Genomic DNA, 12883 nt, shown 5'->3' with positions numbered 1-12883 from the left:
AATAGTACTGTCATTCTGCACACTCCAAGCCACAAAACCCATCAGTTAAAAACTGATTCTGTTTCATCCTTTACTTTCAAGGCCTAGTTCTGAGGTAATTAATACTTGATAATTAATTGCATGCAGACCATATTCCAGATGCACCATAGGGATGGTGCCAAGAAAGAAAAAAATCTGTGGTCAGAGCAGACCATTCCAAGAATCAATCATGCCTGGGTACAGAACACACAGCCCTCAGACCCTGGAACTGACATTTGAGGTCCAAATTTAAGAGCAGAACTGCTCTGTCCTGGATGAGCCACATTTGTCTCCTTTGGAAGCCCATCAAACATGCCAAACATGCAGCACACATGAAGTGGGTGGTGCTCTTTTACACCCTCTTCTCCAGTGATAGTATTGGTCCTCATCAGAGGAAATAGCCAGGATCTTGCACTGGCCATCTCAGAAAAGGGTGGCATCTCCAGTGTATGGTCAGCCCATTATAGCTGCTTCATTTTTCTTTGTACAGATCTTCATAACAGAGAAAATTAACAAGACATTAACAAGAATAACTCCTCATCCACCGAGACTTTGCAATCTCATTTCTCTCTTAATAAATGCTCATAATTCTCTCATCCTTTTTTCTTTCTCAAACACACAGAGGAAGAATTTATTCTTTAAATAATCATTTTAATAATGTCAGATAAAAATCAAAGGAAGAAATCACAGATTATGAAAATACTTGATTTGATCCTTTCTGTTGTTTAAATATCACCATGGAATTTGCATGACTGACACCAAAATCACAAGAATCAAAAAGAAGATTTTGTCTTCAGAAAGTCAAATGTACTAATGGAGTTTTTATGCATCTTTGCAAATATCAGTCACTTACAAAGACCATCAGTTTACTGGAACAAAACAACTGATGTGAATTAATGACCAAAAGAGAAATAAAATTCTTTAACTTAAAGCATTCCACTTCCAAGGTGCTGGCCTATGAAAAAGCAGGTACACCATGACCAATAGGAAAAAAAAAAAGAAATAAAACAAACAAACAAACCAGAAAAAACCCAACTCAAACCAAAAAAATAAAGAAAAAAATCCATAATTTTAAAACCACATTCTGCAGGCAGGTGAGTCAGACGTTGTGGTTCCATCAAAGCAGCCTAAATTTCACTTGTCTTTGTACTTATCAATTTACTTTAAGTCTTCAGAGACAGCAACAGGGAAGCCGAAAATTGGCTTTCCAAGAGGGGACAGATGAGACTCCATGCTACTGCTGTTTGGACCAGCTGGCATCTGAATGCTCTCTTCCATAGTTTTTCTCACTGGTCCTATAAGAAATCAACTGAAATTTTCTGAAAGTCACTTGCATTAAAAAATGAGGTCCACTCAATGCTGGCAGTAAGCCAAATAAAATTAAAACGATGTTGATACTCTAATAAAGTGATTAGGGAAGCTAAAGGGTCTTGTCTATTGGCAGCTCTGACTTACCAGTCCACTTAAGTGAAACCAGCAAGGTAGTGGGGGCTGCACACCTTTTGTGGCTCCTCTCTCCAGTTGCAAAACATGGAGAAAAATAAAAGCATAGGAAGGTTACTGCATATAAGCAGAGTACAAGGACTACATTTTCACTAATGAAAACATTACCTTCCAGTTGAGTTCAATTTCACAGTCCAAGGCAAATTTCAAAGCTCCAGCTTTTATTTTTAAAAAGAAATTCAATATTTAACTGAGAGATTTTAAAAAATGTGTATCTTTGAAGGATTTAAGAAGTTGCCTCACCTAAACAACCTCCCTTTTTCGAAGACCCTGTGTTACACAGTATGGTTTTAGGGAAAGAGAAGCAAAGGGCGGAGGGTGGAAGAAATACTTGAATCATTATAGATACTTCGTCCACAGCTCTCTAACAAAGAGTGGGGGTTTCTCAGTTTCATGCAGTAGGGTTGCATTGATATTAGGTTCATCTACAAACTCTATGTCGCACGTCTGGGCACTGCAAGGAGAGCGCTCCAGCTCCAGCACGGTTATGTTGTTTGGCGCCGAGGCAACGAGCACATTCCTTGGAACATAAAGGGTCAGCTGAGGACCACGGGCTGGCCAGTAGCGACCAAGATTAAAGCCATTGATCCAAATTTGCCCCTGTTAAGAGAGAAAGAAAAAATAACAACATTTTAATAATCTGTCAGAGGTGAAATGACAAAATAGGCTTAAGCATAACATTCTTAATATAGTAACTGAACTCCTTTCACTTTTCAGTTTGGTTGAACACAAGGATAGAAAATCTATGCTAATGACAGTCAAAAGAACCCAAATTCCCTGAGCAGTCAAAGCCATTGCTAATATTTAAAAAGAAAGTGGTAAAATACTGCAGTAACTGCAAATATGACAATAATTAGAAAAACAACTGCAAGCTCCTTGCACTGATTTTTGACCCAAGTTTAAGACCAAAACAAATCCAAAACCTGTATTTGCTTGAAGCTAATTGTTAAAAGGAGAAAGAAGTCACAGAAGAAAAAAGCAGATTATAAGGCTCTTACGGTTTTCTGTACAAGTATAAGACTACAACACCTTGGTAGTCCCTGCTCTGTGATTTCGAAATCACAAGATACAGCTTGTCTACACACGTGAAATTCACATCTCTCTTTTACTTGTAATAGCTTGGTCGACAAAAGTACTTGTGCAATCACACTGCAATAAAGTACTGATGTAGTTACACACAACCATTAAAAGCCTTGGGATCACCTAGTATTATTTTAAGTACAATAAAATTGTGGCATACAAATTTTTAAAATTGCTTTTTATACCTGAGTGGTCAGAACCCCTAACTCAAAATACTGTACTAACATCATAAATACCTTAAATTCAAAAGATTAAAATAAATGGGCAAGGAAAAAAGTAAAAAGTGAAAACACTAATTTATCTATAGACACACTGAAGTGACATAAATGCAGATTTTTCCAGAAGTCCATGAATTGGCAGGCTGCAGAACGTTTAGTAAAACTGTAAACTGACTACTACTGAGTCAAGCTGAGTCTTGGTTCTCAAGTAAGACAGAGGGAGGATATACTGCTGATTTGCATAAATATTTTGGTTTTACTCCTCCAAAGTGTCCTTTCACTGTACATCAAACAAGAGTTTAGTGTCAAGAAAAGGGATGGAAACAGATAACTGCATCTGTGTTTCTCCTTCTTGCTTTGGCCTTTGGTAATCAAAACATAGAGGAAAACCAGACTCATGGCATGGATGTACACTGATAAACATAATAAAATTGTCTGAATCAGTGGAAAGTAGGACTTTTACTGCATTCAGTGATTTCTAAAGTTGTCTGGGATAGCTAAAATTAGAATATTTTAACACAATTTACAGAAGCACAAATGTAATATAACAAGTATTGCTGGTTCAAGCTGCTTTAGTGGTATTTTTCTAGTGTTTCCTTTTTCAGGTATTTCTGAAATTAAATTTTACAAACTCACAAGAGAAACTTTTTAAGGAGTTAGTAACATGCAAATGCAGCTGAATTATTTCACCTCTGTATCCACTTCCGTGGTATAAGATCCTATCTTGTTCTGTTCTGCCAAGGTGTTAATAAACCTTGACCTCAAACGTTTTTTTTTTAAATCAAGTTTGTCTTTATTCAAACACATTACTTTTTGTAGTAGGTTTAGAAGAAAACATAGCATTAATGCAAACTCCCCCCACAAAAAATGGATGAGTGAGTGTACCCACTAGACTGTGGCCCTCCTCTCACAGAGAATGACAGCAATCTGTGGGAAGTAGGTGTTTAGTGTGGGAATCAACTGCAGTAGAGTTCTGATGCAGGAGATATGATCAGATAGGTCTCTGTTTCTGATCTGAATCAGTCACTGTAACTCCTTTTTCCAGTAAAGCTAAGAACTTACATTTCTCAACTCCAAACCGTCTTTATTACCACTGCAATTTCTAAAGACTCCACATTCAGGAATTTGTAAGCCCCAAACAAGCAAATTATGACATCATATCTACTAATAAATATGCCCTAGACAAAATAAAGAGGGAGGAACTTCATCTTCACTAGCAAGATTTCCTTTAGCAGGGACAGCAATTATAGCCCATGATTCCACAGAAAACAAGAACAGTTTTGACTCAAATCCTCTTTTCTTTTGAAGAAAAAAGGTCCAGTAAATGTAAACATTCACTCAATGGCGTGTATGCTTAAGGACATCGTGATTCCTCATGTGGAGGGTGGAGTAAGTTTTATTACTGCTGAACAGTTTAAAAAGCACTGAAGGCAAGCTAACTACAACACAGGTTAACAGGTTAACTGTTCATACTGCACCTTTCCTTCCAGGCTGTCCCTTATGCTATATTCCTTGCCTTTGCAAAGGCAGAACCATCATTAGGACTTTAAGTTTTCTTGGTAAGTGCTGCTTCTGTGGTTTTTCAACTACTCAGACAGGTGAATTTTAACCCCTGTTAAGAATCCCACTCCACAGTTAAGTAATTTACACAGTGCCATGCAAAGAACTAAGGCACACATACAGTGACTGGAATTTATACCCATCTACCTTAAAGGCATTTGCTCATTTTTAAAATTATCTGAAAGTCTCAGTTTCCAGGTATTTCACTTCAATCTCTCATCCAATCCATATAAAGCTTGAAGGATAAATTCAACAGCCAAACTAAAGCTCATCTGGAATCTCTCCCCAGGACTGCTTTACAGGGTATACAAACTACATAAAACACAGGTTTCCATAGATCAGAATAAAAGATTTCCACCAGTACCTAAGAATTCTTGGACTACCTTGCCATTTTAAAACTGGCATGTGTGGTCACCTCACTTCCTGAAGAAGATTTATGACTGATAGGGTCACAGAATTTACTAAAAAGGCCTAAGATTCCAGTTGCCATGAGAAAAAAGCTATTTTTTCAATTTTATTCAGTGATTGTGTGACATGCACTATACAGGGACAGGGACTAAGACAGACTTTCTCATCTAAGCTCAGTGTCAGCAACACCAAGAGCATGCAATAAATCACAGCCTTCTGCATATTGACAAGTGCTTTAACCACTACAATACTGGCAGTGGAGACAGACCAAAAGCAGTTCTTTCTCCTACTTTATTTTAATAGTAGCAAATTAATTGTTTCAGAAAAGTACAATTTTGCTACTTAACACTGCCACAGGCATTTCCCTAAAGCCTGGAGTTAAACACTTAGGCTTCCAAAGAGTAGCACTTCAGTGCACACACTCTGCTCCCAGTGCCTCCCACCAGGAGCAGCTGAGCTGCTCCTCACCCATCCTGCATGCTGGTGGTTGCAGACATGGCACTATGAAAACACACTCCTTCCTGCTCCAGCTACACTCCAACCCTGTGAGAAATTCCCATTGGCAAAGATCTGCCCACAAGCTTCTCACAGCAGTGCTTCCTCATCCATTCAGTCCAGGTACAGGCAACCTTCTCCATGCACTAGATCCACATCTGTGGCACACCATCAGCCACAGAGTCCAACACTCTTTATGCTTTGCAACAGGATCCATAGTTCCTAACATAGCACCTCAAATATGATCCAAAAAAACTCCCTGCACAACCAAATGCAACACTTCTAAACAGCCTGACAGTTAATCTTTCTCACTGTTGAAAAACTTGGGTGAATTGGTTCAGTTGTTTTGGTTTGGGGTTTTTTTTGTGATGCTCCACTTTCTACATCAATACTATGTATGTTCTGAATATGTTTCCCTTTTCTTAATGTTTCATCCCCAGATTTATTTAAAGCAAAGAATCCATTTCTTAGTAATTTAAATAAATTTGAGACACCCACCTCTATGACCAACTTCTACCCGTCTAGGAGAGGGGGACTTTGATTGTCCATAGAAGTTTCAGTAGCTTTCTAAGTGGATTTGATGTTTTTACAGCAAAAAATGTGTACCTTTGTCCAACCAGGAAAATTGACATAGGTGTCTTGTGGCAAGTCCGGAATCCCTCCAGGAATTGAAAGAGTACCGGTGTAAAATGTAGGTACTTCATAACTCAGTGCTTTGACAGCAGATGTGTTCTGGTTAGGAAGGGGATAAATAAAGTCATTGTTCACTGCTCCATCTATGTCTAGAGGATAGATTTCCCATCCAGCAAGTATATCTTCAGCAAGAGTTAAATTTGAAACTAGACCCTAGGAGGAAGAAAAAAGAAACAACACAAAAATATAATTAGCTGATGTTATTGAAGTTATTTGGGTGTAACTATAAATCAGTCACAAATAAAAAGTGAATCAAAGTAACAACCAGCTCCCAATCTGTATACAAAAAACACAAGCATCTGGTCTTCACCAAGTTATAAGCTTTGCTTAAAAATAAAGGGTTTCATTTATTCTCTGAGAAAGATCTGTTCCTCTTCAGAGTTTCAGGCTTTCATTGATACACAAGAGTTTTTTTCAAATTCTTTTGTTGTAACTGGAAAAATTCCTGTTTTGCTTTTACATGGACATGATTCCAAAACCTGAGGCTTAATAAAAAGGAGAAGCAACTTTAAATGTCATTAAGCCTGAGATACCATCACTTCGTGATACTGAGTCACTAACCCAAGACATTAAACTTGTGCAATAGCAGAGAAAGTGGTATTTTCTTCCCACATATCTTCTCCAGACAAGATAGTACAATAAAATCAATGCACATGCTCAATTCAGTGAAATGCTTTCAGCTTACAGCCAGCTTCAAGTCCATGGAATCCCATCTCATTCCTATGGGACCATGTACACAGTGGTTCACAGCACACTGGGGTGCTTGCACACCAAATGCCAAAGCAAGGTAAGGACATCATTTAAGAATGAAAAGAACATGACGTTACCCCTGCAAACATCCTAACTTTGTTACAGTAATGGTTCCTAAAGCAGTGTTTCAGTGCAATGCAAGGGGCTGGTTTGAACTGCTCGAATCAACCCTGCACAGAAGCTGGTTTTCACAGCTGGTGCAACACTAGTTATGTTGCAAACATCACATGTCAAACAGGAACAAGCTAACCACAGTTTCCATGGCTTTGGAGAGCTGATACTATGTCGTGTGTCTGCTGTGATATCTCCTAAGCATTGCACTGTCTCCAAAAAGCTCACCACCTGTATGAGCACTAAGTGGTTTTCTCTTCCTTTACCTAATGTCCACTACAGAACAGGAGCTTATTTTGCTTATGTCAAAAAAAATATCTGCAAGTGTCAAAAGTTAAGTGACAAAACTTTTCTATACAACCTAGACTCTATTCTCTCTAGCAATCAATTGACGTAATGCAGCATAACTTCAGCCTGAACTTTCTAACCTGTCTCCCTAAGCTCATCCGTAGGCACTATCAACAGAGTGATTTTTCAAATTACATTAAGTACGTACTAAACATTCTTACTTAGGTCTGCATAAAAATACACATTCAATGATCCTTATCTGGAGAAGATTTATAGGAAGTAAATACCACTTTCTCTGCTATTGTACAAGTTAATGTCTTGGGCTAGTGACTCAGTGTACCAAGATGTGGATTTTCCAAGTAAAACTGAGATATAGGTGCCAGCGTGCATGTGAAAAGACATATAAAATAACAGAAACCACACTCTTCCTTCCTTTGTGTCTTTTAACAAGACTTAGATCAACAGGATGTTTTAAAACCAAAATCCTTTCAAGATTCCTTCCCAAAAGCGAGGTGCCTAGTTCCATCTCAAGCTCAAAAGAGTGATGAAACTCCAGCCAAACAAAACCCTGAAAACCTATCCTCTTTGTTAAAAAATGGAAGGCTTCACAAGACAGGAATCTCTTCCCCTAATTGATTTTCAAAACCACATGGATTTTTAAAACCCAAGGTATAATTACACCCAGTTTTCAAAATCAACATGAAGGAGAGCATGAGGGATGGAGTCTACAGAAAGAAGCAATGCACATAGTCCAAACCTACCCAAGGAAGGTTGCCTTTTCTACTCAAAAAGATCCTGCTTTTAGAGGATTATTTTCCCTATGGACATGTCTCTTAATCCTGCTTTCACTCTTATATGGTTAAAAGGTATAAGTTTCAATTTCAGCTCAACCACAGCAACTGAACATCTCCTTAATCTAACCTCTAAACCTCTACTCTCTTTCCTTAATTTAAAACTAAGCATACAGGTTTCCTTATCATCTGGCCTGTTAATAAATTATTAATTAATTAGTTAATAAAAGCAGTGTCTCTGCTGCCTCATCATGAAGGCAAAATACTGGGGTACCAGCTTCCTTCCTCTGCCACTCAGATAAAGGCAAAGTACCTTGAAGAGACAGTATGAACACAATTAGCACTACTGCTACCTACTGCATCCTAATAATATCAAAAATAAAAAAAAGGAATGCTGTGAACTGTACACAGCACAAACATAATACAAGACTCACCTCTAAAGCACTCCTGTCTTTTATTGACTGTTAATGCAGCACTGGGGATCCCATTAAGTCTAAAACCAGAAAAGTTTACTTTTTGCCCCTGCCCTTCCTAGGGCTACCTTAGTGGTACCTCCATGGTATGGGGTTTACATGGTTTGTTAGCAAGGGGAGCTGCAGTGGGGACTCTTCTGAGAGTCAAAAGCTGCCCCTTGTTAGACAAAGACAGTTCCAGCTGACTCTGGAACAGACCCATTGCTGAGCCCATCAGTGATTCTGAGAGCATCTCTTTGATGACATATTTAAGAATAAACTGAGTTCCCCAAGCTGAGTTTGTTTTGACCATGACAGTAATTTCTGAATGATCCCCTTGTCCTTATCTTGAACCACAAACTCTTTATTGTATTTTCTCCCCCTCTCCTGTTGGTGGAGGACGAGTGACAGAATGAGCACAGCCAAGGCCAGTCCATCACAGCCTCTCATGCATGGAGGTGACAGTCCTGAAGTGTAGCACACACCCAGAAGCTCTGTGATAATAGTAACACCAGGTCAGTTTGGGTGAACTGGCACTTTTGCATGCTGAAGTGTTCATGGACAGCCTTTCCCAGCCACACACAGAGTACTGCAAGGGTACACTGCTGGCAAATGAAATGGGGCAAGAAGAAAGATACAACAGGGTATTTATATACACATACATACATCCTCCCAGCCTCCAAAAGCAACCCCAGGATTCACAAGCCTCAAAGTGCAATCAAGTTCTGGACCAATTTCCAACTCATTTTTGGAGTTTATAGAAACAATTTTAATACTACTATTTATAAACTCATCTGAACCGGAAAATCTTGTGGGTAGCACTTTGGCTGACCATGTAAGCGAACAAACAAAAAAAGTTCAAAAGACGTCTAGCAGCTTTTAATTTCACATTGATTCTGGTGTCTGGAAAACTCAGATGGAAACTACTGACTAGATATATTTTATGTAAAGTTACAGCTTTAATCCTGACCTTTTTGTTCTTCCTAGTTCACTACTTTCTTTTTAACCTGTGGAAAAGATGAAAAGCCATCACAATCCAATAACTCAATAGATTTTACTTACCTTAAAGTCATTATTGTATCTACCAAAGTTGACTCGGCCCATATTCTCTACCAAAATGTCCAGATTTGCTCCAGCTTGCCCAGTTATATTTATCTTAAGTGATTTCCCCCTTTCAAGGATACCCTGAGGTACCTATATGAATTGCAACAAGAAGAAGAAAACAATAAACACTAAAACCCAAGAATGCCCTGTTACTTATTCTTTCAACTTGCATGAAAAGATTAAAAGTGCAAAGGAAAAAAAAAGAGTAAAGAAAATCCCTTTCCTCTCCATCTCCTGCATGTGAGCACATGCACACACAAAGGGCTTCTACATCAACATTCACATTTCACTACATCAACTGGATGTGATAGTGGGTTTTGAGGCATCTGACTCACAAATGCAAGTTCCCAAATTTAGTCCAGTGACTGAAAAGATTTTGGCAATATCAGTGATTTAATAATTGGCTTCATTTTCCAATTATGTGTACAACAATATTTAGTTTTATTTATTCCTATTCCCACAACACAAGGAAAGATGAGCTTGATCTGGACACAAAGGTGATAAGAGTCCATATGCATCAAATATTAATTGACTGTAAAATACATGAATTTATATTCTCATTAAGCAAGGCCAAAACCCTGCTTATGGAAAGAAAGACTAAGTTTACATTCTGTACAATAAACATTTTTTTTTGAAACTGCGGTTAGAAGCCGCTTTTATAAGGTAAGACATTGGCTCAGACTTTCTCCTTCTTTCATCCTCAAAGGAAGAAATAAGAAAAAACTAATAAAAAAATCTTTGCAAATATTGCAGAAAACCACCAAGTATATATATCAGTAACATATTCCATAAACCTGCAAGTAAATTCATTCTCTAGGTCTTTTATTCACCTCAGTCATGAATATGTATCAACATTCAAATATGTCAAAAATGGCAAGATAATAGATAGTCAAGTTTTCTGCAATACTAATTGGAACATCGGGTATGCACCAAGTCTGTACTTCCTTATTTTCCTCATGTGATTAAATACGATCAGGGTTGCTTTGGTGATCTGAAGGAAGGAGAAAAAAAAATCCAGTCTGCATCCTCGACTTTCATGAAGGCCACTGATGGCATAAATTATTACCAGCAAATAGTGATTTTACCCCATTGACAGAGACATAGGCACGATCATGGACTCCATTTAAAGTTGAAGACAGTGGTGTTGGTTCCACACAGTTCTTTGGAAGTGTAGTTCTATACAATACATATCCAAAATACTAGGAAAAGAAAAGAAAAAACCCCAACAGATTAATGAACCAAGCAATTCTGTTGTTTCAATTCAGGTCATGAATTAAAAATATCGCACGTTTCTGCCTACATGCCTGCACTGAAATGCTAACTTTCATTCACTTCAGACAGTGACTATCACAGACACCATTTCAGGTTAGAGTTTATTTTGACCTTTAGGTAATGGGTGACCTTTAGGTAAACTGGTGAAAATCCCTTTATAACTGAGTTTACATAAAAAACTTGTAAGTTCACTTCTCACCCAGTGCCCAGAGACTGATACATCCAACAAGTCAACATTATCTAGTTATCCATTAAATACTACATGGTTTACACCAGGAACATTTTGGAATAATTTTCACTAAGTTCCCCATCAGGAATGGAAAGAATATAAAAGCCATAGCCATTCCTGAGACCTTAGCAGGCTGGAGAGCTGGGTGGAGAGGTAAGTAACAAACTTCAAAAAAAGGCAAGTGCAGGGCCCTGCACTTGGGGAATAATAACCCCATGTACCAGCACAGACGGGGGGCTGATCTGCTGGAAGCAGCTCTGAGAAGAAGGACATGGGGGTCCTGGTGGACAACAAGCTGTTCCTGAGGCAGCAGTGCCCTAGGGACCAAGGAGGCTGATGGTATCATTAGGAAAAACATGGACAGCAGGTCAAGGGAGATGATCCCACCCCTCTTCTCAGCCCTTCTGAGGCCACATCTGGAATGTTGTGTTCAGTTCTGGGCTCCTCAGAAAAAGAGGACACAGAACTATTGAAACAGATCCAGCAGAGGGCTATGAAGATAATTTAAAAAAAGCCATTTAAGACATGAAAATTAATATTTCAGAGAGGAGAGAAATCAAGGTGAAAGCCTAGACAGCACAGACACCTACATCCACAAGAAGAAGAAAGCCTCAGGTGTAAAACACTGTAGAATATGAAAAGGCCTCCAATGCAAAAATCCACGACACCTTTATAATACTATTAGTGTGTCCTAGATAAAGTGTAAGACATGACATAAGAAGAGTAATACCACAGAGGGTTGCTCAAATAAACTCCATAAAATTACTGCAAAGTGACTACTAAAGGAATCCTCACCTGCTTTAGCTCAACAAAAGTCAATGGATATGTGCTTCTCACTGGTCCAGAACGTGACAGTCCATCAAGAACCTCCAACACAGTGCCTGCCTGCAGCACAGAAAAGGCAGATACATGAAAGTCAGTAAGTTTCAGTTGAAATATAACAGCTGGCACATCCACCAATCAAGTCAGCTAGCTCCATGTGTCCAGAAGGGTAACAAATGTTTACACCATCCTTGCAGACATTTAAAATACAATATAGCAAACACAACTGATTAACTCTGAAACATGCCACATGTTGAGCAGTGTTTTAATAAAAACAGATGCTCTAATTTTGCTATGCACTCACAAAAATGAAAGTGACCCCTTATTACTTAACTAGAACTACCCCAGGAGTTTCTCACAAAAGTTGTATAAACAAACACAACTGCTCAGGATGATTAATACAAAGCAATATATTATCTAAATTTTGCTCAGTTATACTTAGAATCAACTAGAGAAAATGCCAGTGATTCCCACTGAGTTACTCCAGAACCATTCTGAACTAAGTAGGGATACAGTTTAATTCCATCAAGAGCCATCCAAGATGAATTTACTCTATTTAGTCTTAAATGATTTCATAAACTCTAAGGCTGTAATTAAGTTGTCATATGTAAGTAGCTGCACTGGTTTTAACAAGACTGGAGGCAAGGTTTAGGCTAGTCACACACATAAACACCTTGCTGAATAGGGACTTAGATTTGTACAATTAGATTGCCTTTAATTGCCAACATGGAATATTCTACCCATCTATGATACTCTCTCAAACACCATCATCAGTTTTAGGTTAGTTAAAATGCACACAATATGCCTAATGTCTTACAAGCTCAGAAAATCAATTGCATATGATTTTTCATGAAAGATGTCAGTCTGTTTCCCCAGAACTATTGTCACTGTTCAGTGATAACAACATATTAGACATTCAGACACCTCTCATATACCAGATTTACATTCAAATGCTTAATAAAAAAGGTGTTTAAAAACATGTAAAACTATACTGTAAGAGTACTCACAGCAGTACAAACTTCTGAAGGTACTTAAATAACAGAAATATTCAATAACAGAAAACTGAACTTTTACAGAATTTACATGAAA

General features: G+C 38.2%; 1 protein-coding gene across 1 annotated transcript in view; it reads right to left on the bottom strand.

Moving 5' to 3' along the window:
- Positions 1–648: 648 nt before the first annotated feature.
- GLB1 (galactosidase beta 1) overlaps positions 649–12883 on the bottom strand; it is a 41545-nt gene continuing 29310 nt past the window's right edge. The window contains exons 12-16 of the mRNA XM_074539897.1: positions 11768–11857; positions 10557–10670; positions 9430–9561; positions 5889–6128; positions 649–2121 (exon numbers count right to left, since the gene is read on the bottom strand). Coding sequence (XP_074395998.1) covers positions 1861–2121; positions 5889–6128; positions 9430–9561; positions 10557–10670; positions 11768–11857 — 837 coding nt within the window. The 3' untranslated portion in view covers positions 649–1860. The remainder of the gene's footprint in view (positions 2122–5888; positions 6129–9429; positions 9562–10556; positions 10671–11767; positions 11858–12883) is intronic.

Source organism: Zonotrichia albicollis, chromosome 1, assembly GCF_047830755.1.
Source record: "Zonotrichia albicollis isolate bZonAlb1 chromosome 1, bZonAlb1.hap1, whole genome shotgun sequence".
Classification (NCBI taxonomy): Eukaryota; Metazoa; Chordata; class Aves; order Passeriformes; family Passerellidae; genus Zonotrichia; species Zonotrichia albicollis.
This window is presented reverse-complemented; position numbering and strand designations above follow the sequence as displayed.